Here is a 21,844-nt window from a genome sequence, read left to right as displayed (position 1 = left end):
TTAGGTTAAAACAAAGAAAACCCTAAAGCCCATAAATATAAGGTCCAATCTAGTAATTAAATAAACAAAATTAAAATACATTAAATAAAATATTTTAAAAATGTAAACTAAAATATCTTTTAAATAACTCTTGAACTCTTCATATCACGAACATTTGAATCAAGTATCAAGAAGAAAATAAATAATATAGAAATTCAGAGAGAGATGGAGGTTAGGCAATACAATCGGCAACGGCAAGGCAAGTAGTGAATGTGAATTAATGATACTTTTCCTTTCAGATATGTCAGAGGCACCTCAAACACTGCAAGGAAGGACAAACCATTTTCTTTAGGCTCGTCTCTCCTGCTGTAAAAGGTTGCCGAATGTCGAAGATCATTTCAGATATCTGCTCTCTTCAACGTTAAAAGTAAATAAATATATTTTTTTTGAAGTACTTCAAATGGTCTTTTTTCTTATGAAAGAAAATCTGCATTGATTCTATTTATATCTGTCTTTGCCCACCTTTGAAGGCTAAGAGCCTCCTTTGGATGCTTAAACAATAACATGACGTCCCCATGTCACTCATACTTTCCCCAAATCCCTGATCATAAAAGTACCACTATAATGTATATTGCTCATTGCATCAAGACCCACCCCCACATGTTCATTTTAATATTTCTAGTATAAATAATTAACAAATACTTGCTACTATTGCTTTTAGAGTAAGGAATAACAGATATAAGAAATTTGGACAGAGGAGCATAAAAGATGGAAAAGAAGAAAAAAGCAAAGCAATGAAGAAATTTGATATATGAAATAAACAGACAGGATGGCACCACAAACATGAGTAGCTCTTCCCTACTCACTCACTCCAACTCCAACCCCTTGCTTTAATTATAATAGGCTATTACAACTAACACAGCCATGGCCATGCTCTCTCTCTCTATTCTCATTCACTTTCACTTTCAGAGCGTGAACATCTTCTTTTCTGTCCTTCACATTCACATGGATGTTTCCAAGACACTTAAAGAACATCTTCAAAGACAACAAGAGCCGTTTTCGTTGCAAGATTACATCATAGAAAGAAGTTACTTGTTCAACAAGTGCAAGTCTGATAATAGTAGTGCAAAGCATCTCAAGTATGATGATATACACAAGATAAGGAAGAGGTTCTTACATGCTACTGGCATCCTAAGAACACTACTTTACAAGTTCATTCCCTCAGACTGGGATGATGAACACCACAGCCACAGCGGTGACAAAAAACAAACAGATGATGAGCTCTTTTCATTGAAATCATTAACTGCTCCTGATTATTATACTAAGAGCCAAGTTGAGGACGTGTTTCAGACATTCACAACATCAGAGGTAAGTACAAGGTGTTGTATTCATATGCCTATGTTTATGCATTATGCAATCACATAATCACTGATTCATTATCATAACATCATTTGTCAAAAACTAACTCATTAAACTAACTCATTAACCTAACAGCAGCTGCATATAGCTTACGAACCATATCGGATCAGCAGAATGTCACTACCCAACGCAGGTTCCACATTCCCCTCACAGTCTCAAAATAGTACTATCATTTAGGATAATGATCCATTTCTCAAAATTTTGGTTGTATTGGAACAGAGACAAGTCTAGAATCCCAGCTGCCAAATTCTCCACCGGAACTCGTTCGAGACTCCTTGTTCTCCACCTATTTGAGAAAGCTACTACTGAACCCAAATATTCTGAAATTGAGGCCAGCAAGAAAGCATAAACTAGAGGATGCGGTTGACAAGAGGGAGCGGTTCCAGCTACCGTTAGAGTTCTATTTACAGCAAGACCAAGGCAGAAGTCTTTCAATACAAGCAGATTCAGATGACATTCTAAGTGTTAAAGATCAGCACTTAAGCTTCTTTGGGAAACAGTGGAGAAAAGTTAATAGTATCAGCGACCTCTTTTATACGGAATGTTGTGTCACATCCCAGGAGTGGAACATGTTCCAAATAGTACATAGTGGGGAGATACAAATGGAGATAGGAGATGCCATCTTATATGACATTATCAGCGAAACAATTAATTTGTTTTAGTTTTAACTTTGAATAAAATAGATACACCATGGTCCATGTTCATATCTAGAAGGCATATACTGCCTTGTCTTCGTTTGGTTTCCAATAATATGGCTTAATTAACGCTTAACATGACTAACTGAATTTATTAACATTATACGGTTAATCAATCAGGTAACTAGATTTAATGTCCGTTGGAGATTTAAGATGCACCTCAGTGGAAAGGTTTCAAGGAAAAAAAGAAAAGAAAGTAGTTGGACCTGTCTGCTTCTGAGTTGGGTTTATGAAGAATTCAAGTTGATTGAAATGGAATGGACCCACATTTTTTTCTAATTAAGTGTAAAGAATTTGATGGGATAGTATGAAAATTCCACCAATTGAAGTGGGGCGTGTGTCACCATCAAAATCCGAGATGCTGTGTGGAAATTTGTCGCTGAGTTGATTGCAGTGTACACCTGTAAAATTCTCAAACCTTCTGGAGTTTGCCAACATATACGTGAAACTTGGCACAAGTAGAAGTATGTCCCCTCATCTCCAAATTCTCAACTATATGATCATCTATCTACACCCATGGCAACTCTTTCTGCTCTTTCCTATTCTTCGATCCCATACAGATACAGATACAGTTGCAGATGCGGGAGAAGCCTCTTCGTTTTTCCACTCAGCCACCGAAACGGCCATCTTTCCGTTTCTCTGCGCTCAAAACATGCTTCGTTGTTGAAACCCCTCAACTGCTCCCTGAAACAAGACGACTACCAGCACCAAACCCACTCCGCTGACTCTAACTCTGACTCTGACTCTGACTCTGCTACTGCGGTTGCCGTTTCCCCTGATGGGAATCCTACGAATGAGAGCCACAAAGAAGAAGATGGGGAGCAAAAGGAGAAACAAGAACAGGAAACGGATTGGAAGACGGATGAGGAGTTCAAGAAGTTCATGGGCAACCCTTCGATCGAGGCCGCCATCAAGCTTGAGAAGAAGAGGGCCGACACCAAGCTCAAGCAGCTAAGCAGAGAATCAAGCGGTGCTACTAATCCCCTTGTGGCTCTTCTGAATACCTTACGCCGTGATACTCTAACCAAGGAAAAGGAGAGGTTGGAGAAAGCAGAGCAAACCTTCAGGGCTCTTGATCTTAACAAGGTAGGCAACTCAATCACCCTTGCCAAGTTGCCATTATGCATGACTCTCACTCACTCTGCTCTTTTGCTACTTCTAATAATGCAGTTGAAGAGTTGCTTTGGCTTTGACACTTTCTTTGCAACCGATGTTCGAAGGTTCGGAGATGGAGGCATCTTCATCGGCAACTTGAGGAGACCCATCGATGAAGTCATTCCCAGGTTGGAGAAGAAGCTCTCCGATGCTGCTGGCCGTGAGGTCGTCCTTTGGTTCATGGAAGAGAAAACAAATGACATTACCAAGCAGGTACACGCACATTGATGAACTAATGTACGTAGACATACATGATACATACTCATACACATTATTTTCAGGCTTGTGTGGTGCAACCCAAAGCAGAAATAGATCTCCAATTTGAGTCAACTAAGCTGAGTAATCCCTTGGGCTATCTTAGCGCCATTGCATTATCTGTTACTACCGTTGGGACAATTGCTCTCATGAGTGGCTTCTTCCTCAAACCGGACGCAACATTGGATGATTATATAGCTAATGTTGCACCTTTGTTTGGTGGGTTCTTATCTATTCTAGGCGTTTCTGAGGTAAGAAAGAGTCAATTTTATTCTATTGTATACGAATTGATGATGATGATGATGGATGTGTTCCTAATGTGTAGATAGCAACGAGAGTAACGGCAGCTCGTTATGGTGTGAAACTGAGCCCGTCGTTCTTGGTTCCATCAAATTGGACAGGGTGCTTGGGAGTGATGAACAACTACGAAAGCCTGCTCCCAAACAAGAAAGCACTGTTTGATATTCCAGTGGCCCGAACAGCGAGTGCATATTTGACATCACTAGTGCTTGCAGTAGCGGCATTCGTAGCAGATGGAAGCTTCAATGGAGGGGAGAATGCACTGTACATAAGGCCGCAGTTCTTCTACAACAACCCGTTGCTGTCATTCATCCAGCTGGTAATAGGGCCGTACACGGATGATCTTGGGAATGTGCTGCCGTACGCGGTGGAGGGAGTGGGAGTGCCTGTGGATCCGCTTGCATTTGCGGGGCTGTTGGGGATGGTGGTGACGTCATTGAACCTCTTGCCATGCGGGAGACTAGAGGGAGGGCGCATTGCGCAGGCCATGTTTGGGAGAAGCACAGCTGCAATCTTGTCTTTTGGGACGTCGCTGTTGCTTGGGATCGGCGGGCTGAGTGGGAGCGTTCTGTGTCTGGCATGGGGCTTGTTTGCAACCTTCTTGAGGGGAGGAGAAGAGATGCCTGCAAAGGACGAGATTACCCCTCTCGGGGAATCCAGATTTGCTTGGGGTATTGTCCTTGCGCTCATCTCTTTCCTCACCCTCTTCCCCAACGGCGGCGGCACTTTCTCCTCTTCCTTCCTCTCTGCTCCCTTCTTCCGGGGAGACATCTAGATTTCTGCCAATTTTGCTTGCTTATATTTCAAATTTCAATTCCAGCTATTTATGTAAATGTGATTCATATACATTATAAAAGGAAATAAATCAACATGGAGCTAGATTCTTAGCTAAGAGCTATGTATGTAAACTGGGATTTAGAGTCTTCGTCGAGGAGTTCATATGGATCCACATAACAGCTGCATCTTACTCCCATCATGCACAAACTGCATTAAGTTAGTGAGGGCAACATGTTTCACACACTCAAGTAATGCTCTATAAAGTTTTCTTGTTCAAATAAGAAAGATGGTCAAGTCAAATTGCTTATAAAGTAGAGAGCAGAAAAAGATGCCACAGTTATGACTTATGAGGATCAATGGCCAAAATTTCAAGAAAAATGTTCCTCCAAGTGTCAACGGCACTTTAGCCCGAGGGACCAATCCCTGACAAAATACATCAAGTGATTTCAGCAATTTCATCAAAGCAGGTTTGTTGATTAAGATCTCAGTACAATACACACTATAGAAGTAGGAGTATGATCCAATGAAGCCACACTTACAATGCCAATTATTAATTAATTAATTAATTAATACTAATATGCAGTTAAAAGAAATGAATGTGTTAAGAGAAGAGAAGCAGCAACCTCAAGGCCTTGGCTGTTGACTGTTGAGGGCCATAGATCGCTCCATTTTCTGGTAAAATTGGATTGAGAAAGCGAACGTGAAGAGAAGGCGGGTTTCTAAAGTTGCAAGGAAGCCATAGCCAACAAGCAGAACACCAAAGTCTCTCCTCTTCTAGAGGAAGGAAGAGACAGAAGCGGTAGCAGGCGGACAAGTGTCTAACGTGCGCGGAATATGGTCCCTTCTTGTGGCCAGAATTTGAGGCTCACGTTAACCGTATACCGGCCACGGGATAAAACGAAAACCGAATATTACTATTATTATTATTTCCTGTGATAAAATCAAGATTTCGCTAATGACTTATAGCTCAATTCAAATGCTCAAAAAAAAAAATGGAGTTTTGAAAAATAATAAATTTTTTTATTTTATTTCAGTGAAAAATCCTTGCATTGCAAAAGAAAATTGGAAATGCAGAATACACTCCATCTCATATTCAAGTGTAAGGTAAAACTTTAATGAATTCACTTCATTTTCTAAGGAAAAAAAATCAGAAATATTTTTTATTAATATTAATTAATATTTTGAAATAACATTTTATATTTATACTATTAGGATTTAGATTTTAAAATTTAGTATAGAAATATCTATCTTGACCAGGTATCGACAAAAATAATAAATTATATTGGTTATTTAACATTTTTTTTTTGGAATAATTCAGTATGTGTTTGGACTACAGTTTGTAAACGAGAGTTTGTATAAAATTAATTTTGATGAAAAGTAAGTTTGGGTTAACGTGATTTATGTTTGACAATTTTTATATCAAAATTTATTATAATAAAATAAATGTTGTTTGGATTATATTGCTCAAAATTATTTTTAGATGAAAAATTACTAAAAGAGACATCAATTTAAATAATTTATTTTTATATACATGCAAAATTAGAACACTAATAAAAATAATATAAAAAATGCTTATCATATAAATAAAATAATACAATAAAAAATAAAAATATAAAAGCGAGTACTATAACTTTTATAATGTCAAGCAAGAAGAAAATATTCTATAATTTTTCTAGTACCGTCAGTGCTCTTTAATTTAGTATTATTTTAGACTATAAATTTTCATTATTTATGGCTCTATTGTTACTTATAATTAATTTTTTATTTATTTTGTCTTTTTTTTATTGGATCATAATTTATATTATACAAAATTTTGATAATAAATGTAGTATATAATAATTACAATTACAAATTTTACAAAGTCAAAATAAAAAATAAAAAATTAATACAAAATAAAAATAGAGTATATCAAAGAATAGAAAAAAATCATACAGATAAGAAATAATAAAAATTCCATAAAACTAGGGCTGGAAGTGAGCCGAGCTGAGCCGAGCTAGACCAAGCTCAAGCTCGGCTCACGAAAATTGAGCTTGGCTCACGGCTCGGCTCATTAACAATCGAGCTTATTTCTTAAGCTCAAGCTCGGCTCACCAAAAACTCACGAGCTGACTCGAGCTCACAAGCTGGATCAAATAAGAGAAACATAAATACATAATCTATAATTCTATATCAATAAATTATAACTTATATATTTTAAAAAATATTTGAAAAGATCAATTTTATATATTGTTTATCTATCAATAAATTATAAATTTTTTATTTATGTCCTATATTAAAATTATATGTAAAAAATAAATATAAATATTATATATATATATATAATCGAGCCAGCTCACGAGCTAATGAGCTGAGCTTATCCAAGCTCAAGCTCGGCTCATTTAATTTATGAGCTCAATTACAGGCTCAAGCTTGGCTCACTAGCTCACGAGCTTAGCTTATCGAGCTGTTAACGAGTCGAGCTCGAGCTGGCTCATGAGCTGGCTTGACTCACTTCCAGCCCTACATAAAACCAACAACATATATCATATGAACAAAAAAATACAATAAAAAGTAAATAAAATTCATATGAATAAAATTAAATAAAAAATAAAAAAATTCATACACAACATAAATACAGTGCAGTAAAGGATAAAAAAAAGAATTCATATGAACAAAAAATAATAAAAATATCATAAAAAAAAGTCAATAACATTTGTCATATGAATAAAAGAAATACAATAAAATAAATAAAAAATTATATGAACAAAGCCAAACAAAAAAAATAAATTTCATAAAAAGTATACATATAAAAAATAGTATAGTAAATGATAAAAAAACTCGTAAAAACATAACATGAGAAATAAAAATACTACACATATAATATAAAAATATTTATCATATAAATAAAAAATATAAATAAAAATATAATTAAAAAACATAAAAATTAAAATATGAAAATGAGTACTAAAAATAATTAAAAAAATTAAAATATTCAATTTGCTCGTAATTGAAACAAATTTGAACGATTTTGATAAAAAAAAATTGGAACAAAGAATTATGAAGAAGTAGAAAGAACTACAAAGAACTAATGAAGGTAATAGTTACTGGTATCCTTTCTATAGAAGAAGATGAAGGGTAGGGTTGGTAAAAAAGAAATAAATTTTTCACCTAATTTTCTAAGGATAATCAGCAACCATGAATGTGAAACATAGAAGCTAATCATTAAAGATAAAAATTGTCAAACATAAAGTTGAAATTTTCAAAAAGCTCAAACGCGCTTCTCTCCTCACAACGCGTTTGTTAAACACACTCACATTCTCCACAAAGAATTCCAATAAGATTCATAAAAAAATGAGTAAAACATCTCCCCGACCTCTAACCATTTATGAAAAAGATCTGTCATCCCTTGACCATTAAAAAATAAACACGATCCTTATCCATTCTCTCCGTGTGATCGCAATGCTCTTTTGGCGTCCCCTGATTAGAGCTGCACACGGATCGGATATAGCCTAAAATTCTATCCGATCCGCACTGCACTCATCGGATTGGATCGGATACGATATCCGCAATTTTTCAGGCCGGATTTGCGGATCGGATCGGATCGAATATCGGATATATCTGCATAATTCAAAAAAAAATGTTTTCAAATTCCATTTGGCTGTTTTTACAAAAAAAGATTCATTTTTCACTTGTTTAAACATATTTAATTCTAAAATATTATCAATAAAAGTTCTCATGAATAACAAAAAAAAATAATAACACAAGATTTAAGTTTGATTATTCTAAGTCGAAGTACAACATAAAAAATAAAAAACAAGATATCATAAAATTTATAAAATAACACACTAAAATTCATATCACATTAGGGTTTATTTTCTTAAACTATGCTACTTATATGTGATGTGCGGATATGCGGATTTGCGGATCGGATCCGCGGATATCACTGCCAAATCCGCAATCCGATCCTACCATAGTGCGGATCGGATCTGATCCGATCCAATGGCTCTGCGGATCGGATAATATCCGCAAAATTCGGATCGGATGCAAATAATTACTGCGGATATGCAAATATTATCCGATCCATGTGCAGCCCTACCCCTAATTATTAGGCTCTTCCGGTTACTTTTTATTCGAAAATCGACAAGAGGATCCTTTCGATCACACGGAGAGAATGAATAAGAACCGAGAGAATGAATAAGGACCAGGTCCTTTTCGTAAATGGTTAGGTACTGGAGAGAGGTTTTACTCAAAAAATTGGGATCGAATGATGCTTGGATTCAATTTGCGTGTAAACCAGTATGCTACTAATTATTTTAACATTGAAAAATTGCTCAAGGCAAGTAAGTCCATCCATCATGCAATTCATACTAATAGTTGTTAATATTAAATATCATTGCAGAAAGTAAAATGGGCATAACATAAAGTACAAACGACTAGTGCTGAAAGTCGGTTCTCGAAATGAAGATAAACTGTCAAGGCATACTAAAAATAAGGTCTATAAATTACATAGTAAGTACCCAGTATAACAATACTACAACATAGCCTCTCCGTCTCAGACAATGGTCTTCACCTGAATTGACTGGGAAGCCATCGGAGTTGCGCGTGTCGGAGCAACATCCGACACCACCAAAACAACATCCCCATGCATGATAAGTCCTCTGGATTTCATGAACTCGATGGATTTTGAGATGTTGGATTCTGTATCATCTGACAGGTCAACCTGGAAGGGTACAACACCCCAATTTAAGTTGAGAGCCATTATGGTACTTTCGTCCTTTGTGAATGCAAATATTGGAGGATTGGGACGATTTCGTGATAGAAGTGATGCCATGTATCCATGCTTTGTGTACACAAATATGGCATCAACACCAAGATTGTTGGCTGCAAACAATGCATACACGTACAAACATAAGATAGTACTACATTTCGCAAGAAGATGAATTCATTGTATACTAAACTATTTTAATCACAAGTTGCAAGAAGAACTGCATGGAATTACCCATTTCAACAGCACAATTGCATATCTGCTCGGCAGTGCGATCTGGTAAAGAAACTCCAAGTTGATAGTGATTGAGAAGGCTTTGCCTGTTTTCCTCTCTGGCCCATGATTCGATTCTGGTGCTTGTCATATCTAGGACTGCAAGAGCCTTTTGTCCATATGATCCAATGGCTGACTCACCAGACAACATCAAAGCATCAGCATACTGTCGAACTGCTTCAGAAACATCTGCTACCTTATTGCATAAAACCAAATGCTATCAATTTGATATGATTCCCTTCGACCAAATTGACTGAATAATGTGATTCGCTTACCTCGGCCCGTGTTGGTGTTGGGTATTCAACCATTGACTCAAGAAGTTGAGATGCTACAATGACTGGCTTGTTTAATTGTCTACAAATGTAAATTATATCCTCTTGAACTGTGGGAATCTGTTCCAGTGGTATTTCAACTCCAAGGTCACCACGAGCTACCATGATTCCATCGGAAGCTTGTACTATTTCCTTCAGATTATGAAGGGATTCTAAGCTCTCTATTTTTGCTAATACTTTGATGGATCTTCAATGACCATTTATGATTCATGATATTAATATTCCAATCACAATAAATTGATAAATTAAGAAATCTCATCCCAATGAGATTTGAGTTAAAATTACAAAGCTTTTTTTTTAAGCAGAATAGGCAACGATGTTTAGAGTTAAGACAATATGAGGGAATTAACCATGATATGAATAGGATGTTCAGAACAACTATCATGCAGTAATGACAGGGAGGGACCTGATTGATATTATAAATCTAGCAATGCATTGGTGCTTAATCTAGAAAAAGTGCTGAACAAGCCAATTTCTCATAAGAGATTCAAAACATAAACTTATGAGACTGGTAACAGTTGCAACCTGAATGATATCAAGTAATAAAATATGGAAAATGACACATCGGATTGATAAGGACATTTCAGTGAATGAAAAGCCCCATGATGTATGGTGAGTAATGCAAAACAATGGATCTAATGCCTCCCTTGTGACAAATTCCTAGAGTGGTTCTTAATATGGATAGAACTGTACATAATAACCCTTTTATAAATTTGTGCTTTCTTACTTGGTTGATTTAGTAGAGAGGTAGTTCTTCAGATGTTGAACAGAATCAGCATGATTGACAAAGGACAAGGCAAAGAAGTCAACTCCCTCGGAGATACCAAAATCAATATCAGCCCAATCCTGTGCATTAAACAACCTGAATATATGAGAAACACATGCAATCTAAGAGAACGATTATTGTTTTACAGGAAATGCTGGGTTCTGAATAATGGAAGGTGAAAAATGAATACCTTCGTGGACAGGGTGGGGAGCCTGTGATTCCTTCGTACAAGCTTTCCATCTCTCCAGAAACTAAATTTGGCTCCAGGAAGAAAAAGACCTGGATCTATGCACTTGCAATGCAAATCATTTCCAGTCTTTTCAAAAACCACAAAGCATGCCATTCCACCATCAATAACAACTTCATCGCCCACTTCAATACCTGGTTATCACTAACAAGCTCACCAATATAATAAAGAAAATTTGTTGTGAAAGAAAGTTAAGGTTTTGATTGGCCACAAGATTAGCACCTTCAGAAAAGCGTTCGTAGTTGGCTTGAACGGTGAACGGACGAGAACCCTCAATATTTTTAGCAGTAAAGAGCCAAATAGAATCTTCCTGACAGTGAAACAAACAAGAAAGAAGAAACATTTCTTAAAGAGTGTTGGATGTTTCATGGTGTTCCAAATTATAAGAACTAACCTCAACTTTGAGAGAGGAAGGAGCACCATGATCAACAACATGGATCTGGCTACCCTCAGTATCAATCATGAGAGAAATAGAGAAACCCTTGTCCTCATTCAACATTTTGATCTTCCTGATGACGTCACGGTGCCAGTCCCTGGAGCCATGGCACATGTTGAGCCTCGCAACGTTCATACCGGCCAATGCAAGCTTCTCCAGATCGTTGAGTGAGGAGCAAGCAGGGCCAATGGTGCAAACGAGCTTCGTCTTCCTCAAACCCATGAAGCCCTTCTCTCTCAAACCCACTTCTGAAACCACATCCATCCCAAAAGTCTTCTCCAATGGCTTAGTTGCCTTTTCACTCTCAGAACCCAGTTGCACAGCTGCACGAACCTTGAACCCAGCATTTCCCCTTCTCCCTTTCTTCAACAGATGAACCCCACACTTTCCCAAAGCAGCTAGACGGCTTCCGGCAACGCAAAATTGCGAAACAAGACTCAGATCGCGCGCCGCCGCGGCCATGGTGACCACAGAAAGTGTGAGGCAAACTTGTTTTTTGTTGGAAGAGGCAAAAAAAAAAAAGGTCAAAGTCTAAATAATGCGGAACTCAAAGCTTTGAACTTTGCGCCATTGCTGATGTGGGTTTTAATGGGACTCCGTCGTAAACTCCGTCAGGGGTTTATACTTTGCTTTGGTTTCGTCGCAATACAACTACGATTGTAATTTGTAAAACACTTGCATATTAACGCACGTGATTATATAAAACTGTTGTGGTAAAACCGTAAAACTGTAAAAGAAAGGATTATGATACACATCCAAACATTTATTTATTCAAGTTTTATCTAAGTACGTCAAACATTAACAAAAATCACTTTTTCTTTAAAAGTGTTGTGAAATAAAAGATATATAATAGAGATGTACAAATAGAAGACTCTAGTATTAAAATAATTAGCCCAATAATAATTTATATATATATAATAATATTATATGTTGTAATGTGTATATATATACAAAGATAGAAAGAAGTATTAAAAATAAAGAGAGAGAGAATCGCATCTGTTTATTGTTGCAATCTCAATATAATAAAGATGGTTAATATTGCTATTAATATTATATGTAAAGAGTAATAGAAAATAGAATTTAAAATACTTATAAAATAAAAGAAGAGAAAGAATTGTAGTAGAAATATAAGAAGAAGAGTATTTGATTGCAGCATAAAATAAGATTGATTTATTTGTATGAAAAGGAAGGGAGAATAGTATTTTGTTATTGCTTGTAGTGTTCATATCATGCACTGAGGATGTCTATTTATACATGCAAGGAGGCTATAATTTTCAACTATCATTAAATATAAGGACATTGATAATGTAGCCATTCAGCATGGAAAATATGATCTGCTCATGGTCATCCATTTTTATCCTTATCGCAACACTCCCCCTTGGATGACCATTAAGGATTATTGCCTCATTAAAACCTTACTAAAGGAAAACCCTGTGGGAAAAACCTCAGTGAAGGAAAAAGAGTACAATATCCTTTGTGATGGGGACTGCCTCATTAAAAACCTTGTCAAGAAAAACCCAATGGGAAAAAACCTGACCAAGGAAAAAAGAGTACAGTCTCCCCCTCTTGCCGACATCATTTAATGTCTCGAAATCGGCGCATCCCAATCTCATGTACCAATCTTTCAAAGGAGGATTTCGGGAGTGACTTTGTGAATAAATCTGCCAGATTGTCACTTGAGCGGATCTGTTGGACATCAATTGTCCCTTGATTTTGAAGGTCATGAGTGAAGAAGAATTTGGGAGAAATATGCTTTGTTCTATCACCTTTGATGTATCCACCCTTAAGTTGAGCAATGCATGCTGTATTATCTTCAAACAGGACAGTTGGAGCTATCTTATGATCAATCAGTCCACATGATGACAGAATATATTGAATCAGACTCCTCAGCCAAAAACATTCACGACTAGCTTCATGAATCGCCAGTATTTCAGCATGATTAGAGGAGGTTGCTGCAATCGTCTGTTTCGTGGACCTCCATGATATAGCTGTACCACCATATGTGAACAGGTATCCTGTTTGAGATCTCCCTTTATGTGGATCAGACAAGTATCCGGCATCTGCATAGCCAACTAGTTGTGACTTGGATCCGTAGGGATAAAATAATCCCATATCAACCGTTCCATGAAGATATCGAAAGATTTGCTTGATTCCACTCCAATGTCTTCTGGTTGGAGAGGAACTATACCTTGCTAGTAAATTCACCGCGAATGATATATCGGGTCGCGTATTATTAGCAAGATACATTAGTGCTCCAATGGCACTAAGATATGGTACTTCAGGACCAAGGATATCTTCATTTTCTTCTTTAGGACGGAATTGATCCTTTTTCACATCTAAAGATCTTACGATCATTGGGGTACTTAATGGATGTGACTTATCCATATAAAATCTTTTCAAGATCTTTTCTGTGTATGTTGCTTGATGAATAAAGATCCCACCTTTTATATGCTCGATCTGCAGGCCGAGACAAAACTTAGTCTTTCCAAGATCTTTCATTTCAAACTCTTCTTTTAGAGTTTTTATAATTGTTGGAATCTCTTCAGGAGTCCCAATGATATTTAAATCATCAACGTACACAGCAATTATAATGAACCCAGATGTAGTTTTCTTTATGAAAACACATGGGCAGATATCATCATTCTTGAATCCGTTTTTGGCCAGATACTCAGTAAGACGATTATACCACATTCGTCCAGATTGTTTTAGACCATATAAAGATCTTTGCAATTTGACTGAGTATAACCCTTGCGAATATTCATTGGATGGTTTAGATATCTTTAGTCCTTCGGGGACTTTCATATAGATATCCCGATCTAATGAGCCGTATAAATAGGTTGTTACCACATCCATTAAATGCATATGCAGTTTATGATATGCAGATAAACTGACCAAATAACGCAATGTTATCGCATCCACTACTGGGGAATACGTTTCTTCATAATCTATACCGGGCCTTTGTGAAAAACCTTGTGCCACAAGTCGGGCTTTATAGCGCACAACTTCATTTTTCTCATTTCGTTTTCTCACAAATACCCATTTGTATCCAACAGGTTTTACATCTGCAGGTGTACGGACTACAGGTCCAAAGACTTCACGTTTTGCAAGTGAGTCTAATTCAGCCTTCATGGCTGCTTCCCATTTTGGCCAATCACTTCTTTGTCGACATTCTTCGACTGATCTTGGCTCAAGATCCTTACTTTCATGCATGATATCTAATGCCACATTATATGCAAATATTTCATTGACAATTGTCTTATTTCGGTCCCATTTCTCTCCTGTAAAGACATAATTTATCGAGATCTCGTCATTTTCACAATTTTCAGGTACCTGAACGTCTTCTGGCGTTATATCAGAATTTTGGACAACTGCAGGTGTCTTTACTATGTCTTTTTCAACAGGAATATTATTTACCTCTTTTCTCTTTCGAGGATTTTTGTCTTTGGAACCGACAGGCCTGCCACGCTTCTGGCGTGTATTTGCTTCAGTGGCTATTTTTCCTACTGGGACATCAATTCGAATTGGGACATTTTCCGCCCTGCCACACTTCTGGCGTGAATTCGCTTCAGTAGCTACTTGTCCTACTGGGACATCAATTCGAATTGGGGCATTTTCCGCTGGTATATAAGATTTGGTTATCCTCTTTGTATCGGAAAATGCATCAGGCAATTCATTTGCTATTCTTTGCAAATGTATAATCTTTTGAACTTCTAGTTCACGTTGCGCTGATCGAGGATCTAAATGCATCAACGATGATGCATTCCAATTAAGTTCCTTTTCAGGAAGCTTATTCTCTCCCCCTAATGTTGGAAATTTTGATTCATCAAAATGACAATCCGCAAACCGGGCTTTAAACACATCACCAGTTTGTATCTCAAGATACCTCACTATAGAGGGAGAATCATATCCAACATATATCCCCAATTTTCTTTGGGGTCCCATTTTGGTGCGATTAGGTGGTGCAATGGGAACATATATCGCACACCCAAATATTCTTAAATGGGAAACATTTGGCTGCTGGCCAAAAGCTAATTGTATAGGAGAGAATTGATGATAACTCGTTGGCCTCAAACGAATAAGTGCTGCGGCATGTAAAATAGCATGCCCCCAAACCGAGGTTGGGAGATTTGTTCTCATAAGCAAGGGTCTAGCAATTAATTGGAGGCGCTTAATAAGTGATTCTGCTAACCCATTTTGTGTGTGAACATAAGCTACTGGATGTTCAACACTTATTCCATTGGCCATACAATAAGCATCAAACGCTTGGGAAGTAAATTCACCAGCATTATCAAGACGAATTGCTTTAATTGGATTTTCTGGAAATTGTGCTTTTAATCGAATAATTTGAGCCAGTAATCTCGCAAACGCCAGGTTGCGAGAAGATAATAAGCACACATGTGACCATCTCGAAGATGCGTCTATCAGGACCATAAAATATCTAAAAGATCCACATGGTGGATGAATAGGTCCACATATATCTCCTTGAATCCTTTCTAGGAATTCAGGAGACTCAAATCCAATCTTTACTGGTGATGGCCTTAAAATTAACTTCCCTTGAGAACATGCAGCACAACAAAATTCACTAGTTTTAAGAATCTTCTGGTTCTTTAGTGAATGTCCATGAGAGTTTTCAATAATTCTCCTCATCATGGTTGTTCCCGGATGACCCAATCGGTCGTGCCAAGTTATGAACTCATTTGAGCTAGTAAACTTCTGGTTTACAGTGGCATGTGATTCAATTGCACTAATCTTGGTATAATACAACCCAGATGAAAGTGAGGGTAATTTTTCTAATATAACTTTCTTATTTGAATCATGAGTTGTGATGCATAAATACTCATGATTTCCCTCATTCATCGTCTCAACATGATATCCATTTCGGCGAATATCTTTGAAACTCAACAAGTTTCTCAGAGACTTGGTAGATAATAGTGCATTATTTATTATAAATTTTGTTCCTCCAGGAAACAAAATTATAGCTCTTCCGGAGCCTTCTATCACATTGCCTGTTCCAATAATAGTGTTAACATATTCCTCTTTTGGCACAAGATGGGTAAAATATATATCACTTTTGAGAATAGTGTGCGAACTTGCACTATCCGCAAGGCATACATCTTCATTACATATCCTTGCCATTCTCTTCAAAAACAAATAATAATAAAATGAGTAGTATGCACAGTTAAATCGAATACTTGATCAGAATTATTTTCTAAGAAACACTGTACATAAAATAATGTCATATACCAAAATTTTATTTTAAAATTTGACACAATTAATAATTTCAAAATTCATAAATATTAATATTTCATTATTTATGTACATCACATTTGAAACTTAAATACATAGAAAATAAAATTTTAACAATAAATTTTTTACATTATTTATTTACATAGATACTTCACAATTTCACATATTAAACTATTCCATCATTGATCAAATGGCCAATATTTCCTTCAGGGTCCTCAAAGAAATCAGATACATCATAATGAGTGGTGGAGTTCTCAGCATCATTTGAAACAAAATTTGTTTCCTTTCCTTTGTCGTTCTTTTTCAAAGATGCCTGGTAAAGATCGACTAGGTGCCTTGGGGTACGACAGGTACGTGACCAATGGCCCTTTCCACCACAGCGGAAACACTTCTCCTCGGTTGATTTATTCTGCCCGATATTCTTTTCTTTGTCCCACTTCTGGTGAGATCCTCTCTTTTGAACATAATTCTTTTTCCTTCCATAATTTTTCTTGTTATTAAAAGCTTGCCATTTACCTCTTCTGGGGTAATGATTTGCCGCATTTACTTCAGGAAATGGGGCGGCGCCAGTTGGGCGCGCTTCATGATTTTTCAATAACAACTCATTGTTGCGTTCGGCAACAAGAAGGCAAGAAATTAACTCAGAATATTTCTTAAACCCTTTCTCTCGATACTGCTGCTGCAGGAGCACATTCGAGGCATGGAAAGTTGAGAAAGTTTTCTCCAACATATCATGATCAGTTATTTTTTCCCCACACAATTTCATTCGTGAGGTGATCCGAAACATTGCAGAATTATATTCATTTATAGATTTAAAATCTTGTAAACGCAAATGCGTCCATTCATACCGGGCTTGAGGAAGTATCACCGTTTTCTGATGATTGTACCTTTCTTCAAGGTCTTTCCAAAGATCTGCAGGATCTTTTAATGTAAGATATTCATTTTTCAATCCTTCGTCAAGATGACGACGGAGAAAAATCATGGCTTTGGCTTTATCCTTCTGGGATGCATTATTTTCAGCCTTAATGGTATCTCCAAGATCCATTGAATCAAGATGGATTTCAGCATCTAGTATCCATGATAAATAATTGTTTCCAGATATATCAAGAGCATTGAATTCAAGATGAGAGAGCTTCGACATAATGAAAATTTGTTACCTGAGTCTTCCTAAAAATTTGATCAGAGTCTCGTGCTGATAACGTGTTGTGAAATAAAAGATATATAATAGAGATGTACAAATAGAAGACTCTAGTATTAAAATAATTAGCCCAATAATAATTTATATATATATAATAATATTATATGTTGTAATGTGTATATATATACAAAGATAGAAAGAAGTATTAAAAATAAAGAGAGAGAGAATCGCATCTGTTTATTGTTGCAATCTCAATATAATAAAGATGGTTAATATTGCTATTAATATTATATGTAAAGAGTAATAGAAAATAGAATTTAAAATACTTATAAAATAAAAGAAGAGAAAGAATTGTAGTAGAAATATAAGAAGAAGAGTATTTGATTGCAGCATAAAATAAGATTGATTTATTTGTATGAAAAGGAAGGGAGAATAGTATTTTGTTATTGCTTGTAGTGTTCATATCATGCACTGAGGATGTCTATTTATACATGCAAGGAGGCTATAATTTTCAACTATCATTAAATATAAGGACATTGATAATGTAGCCATTCAGCATGGAAAATATGATATGCTCATGGTCATCCATTTTTATCCTTATCGCAACAAAAAGAACGTTATTACGCACTTCTTTTTCTTCTTTTTTTCGTGCTTCTTCTTCTTCTTTTAAATACATATACAATTATACATCATTTTCTTCTCTTTCTCAAATTCATGAATACTTCCTTCTCTTTTGCGCACGCAGAGTCTTCTTCTGCTTCTCCTTCTCCTCTTTTTCTTTTGTTATCGTTATCACCAACAACACCAACATTTTGCTAATAGATTATTTTTCAATCGAATTGAATGGATTGTAATTATTAACTTGAATTGAATTGATAATCTCTAAATTATAGACAGAGGTATTTCGAATTTAATTTTATATAATGGATTATGTTTTGTTCAGTTAGTACTATACAATTATTTTACCATAAGTACGTGTTCGGTTCATTATGCAAAAAGCTGTTCGAATTTGATTTTATATAATGGATTATGTTTCGTTCACTCAGTACTATACAATTGTTTTACCATGAGTATGTGTTTCGATTTATTATGCAGAAAGTTGTTCGAATTTGATTTTATATAATGGATTATGTTTCGTTCACTCAATACTATACAATTGTTTCACTATGAGTACGTGTGCAGTTCATTACGCAGAAAGCTGTTCGAATTCGAATTTATATAATGGATAATATTCCATTCATTTAGTACTATACAATTGTTTCACCATAATAACATGTTCGGTTCATTTCTGTTCTGTACAATTCAAAACTCTTCCTCCTTACCTTCTACTGCTTCTTCATCAAGGAGAGGAGGGAAAGACAAAAAAATATAGCAGCAATAATAACAAAAAAATGACGATAAGGAGAAAACATATGAAGAAGAAGGAACGCGAAAAAAAGGAAGAGAATGAGGAGGAGGAGGAGGAGGAACGCGAAGAAGAAGGCGAGGAAGAAGAAGACGCTTCGTGCGTAAATGAGCATGAGAAGCACGGGAAAAAGAGAAGAAGAAGAGAAGAAGCGTGAGGAAAGAAGAAAAATAGAAAAAGCGCATACCTAAAATTACTTGGATGAGCTTGGATGCCAAAATTGTTTGGATGTGGAGAATATCTCTAAAAAAAATAAATTTCAGTTATTGATTATGGCTAATATTATTTAGAGTAATTATTCAAATCAGTTTTCGAAAATTTTAAAAACAACATTTTAGTCCTTCAAAAAGATTAACAGTAGAACAATTTCTAATATTTTTTTTACGTCAAACTGTGTTTGGTTGGTATTCTTTAGATACAGAGACACAAACATAAATACACAAATAGACATAGACATAGATGTACACAAATTTTTTTTATTATATTTGGTGATGTTATACAAGACATAATTCTCTAATTTAAATGTCTATTTTATCCTAAACATGACCACTACTGTCACTATCGTTATCACTTATTTTCACCATTAATGTTAATTTTTCAACTTTAGTCCAAATTAATATCATCAGCAAAATTTAATCATTACTTCAATAATTTAAACTAAAAAATGAATCAGAGCAAAAAATTTAGTAATTATCTTTTAAAAATCAAACACTAATCCACAATTAAAAAAAAAAACAAAAATGAAGATGAAAAGGATGTAATGAGAGTCGAAGAAAGTGCAGATCTAACAAAAATAAAAGAAAACAGAGAGAGCTGGAATAGATTTGAAAAATTATAGTGAAAAAGCCGTGAGACCGTGGCTGTGAAGTAATGAGACCCATCACCACCATGAGACCCGTGGCAGTGATGATATGCAATGATAGGGCGACGCGATATGCAATGCTGGGTTGCGAGGGGTGGACGATAGATGATGGTTCTGCAACGACACGACGACTTGGACAGCGACGGCGCGATGACGGTTTTAATGGTGGGCGACAGATCTTGAGGAGTGGCAACAGCGGCGGTGACAGAGGGATGAGTGATTGAGGGAAGAGGATATAGATAGAGGCAGAAGAAGATGGAGGAAGGAAGAGGGAATGAAAGAGAGGAAGAAACGTTATTAGGGTTTAAGGTTAAAATTAGAATTTAAAGAGAAAAAATCAGTGTCTTGTGTCTATGTTTTAGTGTCTTAGCTTATAAATGGTACATAAATTTTGCGTATTTATGTCCATCTATGTCCATTAAATTTTTGTGTCTAACCAAACTAAACGGAGGAAGTGTGTTACTGTGTCTATATCTTAGAGGGACATGGACAGTAACCAAACGCTACCTAATAGTCTCTGGCACGCTTTTCCGTTTGTGGCAACGAAAAATATTGAAGTGGCATATTTAATTTTCAGAGTATCCGATAATGTGTACAAGTGTCCAGATGAACAAATCGGTCCCTATCCTTACCACCAACACGATGCCGTTTAAGGGTATAGCGCACAAAACGCATCGTTGAGGTGGGAGAGTGAAAGTCACCGTTTCTCCCTCTCCATCTTTCTTCGATAGCAAGCAAGAAAATAAACACACCCGCTCTCTATTTTCTCTCTGTTTATCTAAGCTAGAGACACCTAAACTCAGAGGAAAGAAAAACCCTCTTTCACCTCAATTCGAGGTTGTGTTCAAATAAATTGGACATGGCAGTAATGGCAACGGAGGAAACTGGAAGCAGTAGCATCGGTGATGGCAACAGCACCACTATAACCATGATCGATAAGACCTACGAGTCCTCGACGCCGAGGTTCTTCAATTTCATCAATGGGGTAACCAAAGAGGACGAGCGCAAGAGCTCAGCTATGGTTCGATACTGCCAGAGAACTGACCGACCACAATCAGAACCCGCATGAAACCCAACCCATCCTGAGACCCACCCACCTCTTCTTCACCATCAAATTTGCAGACCAAGACACATCGTCATCAAAGATGAACTTTAGTCACTTGCTACAAGGAGTCAAGACCAAGCCTCGTGCTTCGCTCCCATGACCATCATCAGACGCCATGGTTGCTATCGCATGGATGTTGACGCGTATGGACGTTGTCGCGCCTCCCCCGATAACTTTCATCACCACTGCCAAGCATGTCACTGCTGTTGCCACTGCCACTGCCAGACCTCGAACCATCGCCGCCACTGCCCCCTGCCATAGACGTGTTTGCAAGGCATCTGCCTCACCTGCGACCCCTTATTGGCAAACCGCGCACTGGTTATGCTCTGATGGCGGCGTCGGACCGAGTGGCGCTACAAGAAAAACATTGAATACTGTCAGATTTAGTGGCGGATTTACCTTTAGATTTGACAATAAATTCGTCGAATGGTAAATTCGCTGATATTTAGAGAGAAAAAATCGGCACGATCATTATCGTTGAAATTACCAGTGGATTTATCCGCCAATAAAACTCAACTAATGGAATATTGTGTTTTGGTCATGCGCAATGCATTACGGTTGGATTTATCCGCCAGTAAATCCTATAGTAAATTTGTCCTGAATTGAAATCATGTGCCCTCTCCTCATATTTTGAAAGACCCACACACACACACACTCTCTCTCTCTCTCTCTCTCTCTCTCTCTCTCTCTCTCTCTCTCTCTCTCTCTC

At 36.6% G+C, this 21,844-nt stretch overlaps 2 protein-coding genes and 1 long non-coding RNA gene across 3 annotated transcripts; 1 reads left to right on the top strand and 2 right to left on the bottom strand.

The window, feature by feature from the left end:
- The first annotated feature begins 2,609 nt into the window (after positions 1-2,609).
- LOC112749930 (probable zinc metallopeptidase EGY3, chloroplastic) lies at positions 2,610-4,695 on the top strand. The gene is made up of 4 exons (XM_025798360.2): positions 2,610-3,179; positions 3,264-3,461; positions 3,530-3,754; positions 3,829-4,695. The coding sequence occupies exons 1-4, from the start codon at positions 2,610-2,612 to the stop codon at positions 4,576-4,578; spliced, it is 1,743 nt and encodes a 580-aa protein (XP_025654145.1). The 3' UTR covers positions 4,579-4,695.
- Positions 4,605-5,520, bottom strand: LOC140179627 (uncharacterized). Its single transcript, XR_011873279.1, has 2 exons — positions 5,204-5,520; positions 4,605-5,003 (listed from the first exon to the last, which is right to left on the bottom strand). It is a non-coding gene; the product is annotated as an uncharacterized lncRNA (long non-coding RNA).
- A 3,400-nt stretch (positions 5,521-8,920) lies between these two features.
- Positions 8,921-12,051, bottom strand: LOC112749929 (pyruvate kinase isozyme A, chloroplastic). The gene is made up of 7 exons (XM_025798359.3): positions 11,337-12,051; positions 11,165-11,252; positions 10,886-11,076; positions 10,657-10,775; positions 9,873-10,116; positions 9,559-9,793; positions 8,921-9,440 (listed from the first exon to the last, which is right to left on the bottom strand). Exons 1-7 carry the CDS (start codon positions 11,838-11,840, stop codon positions 9,112-9,114), a joined length of 1,710 nt encoding a protein of 569 aa, XP_025654144.1. The 5' UTR covers positions 11,841-12,051; the 3' UTR covers positions 8,921-9,111.
- Positions 12,052-21,844: the final 9,793 nt, after the last annotated feature.

The sequence above is a fragment of the Arachis hypogaea genome, chromosome 15 (assembly GCF_003086295.3).
Source record: "Arachis hypogaea cultivar Tifrunner chromosome 15, arahy.Tifrunner.gnm2.J5K5, whole genome shotgun sequence".
NCBI lineage: Eukaryota > Viridiplantae > Streptophyta > Magnoliopsida > Fabales > Fabaceae > Arachis > Arachis hypogaea.
This window is presented reverse-complemented; position numbering and strand designations above follow the sequence as displayed.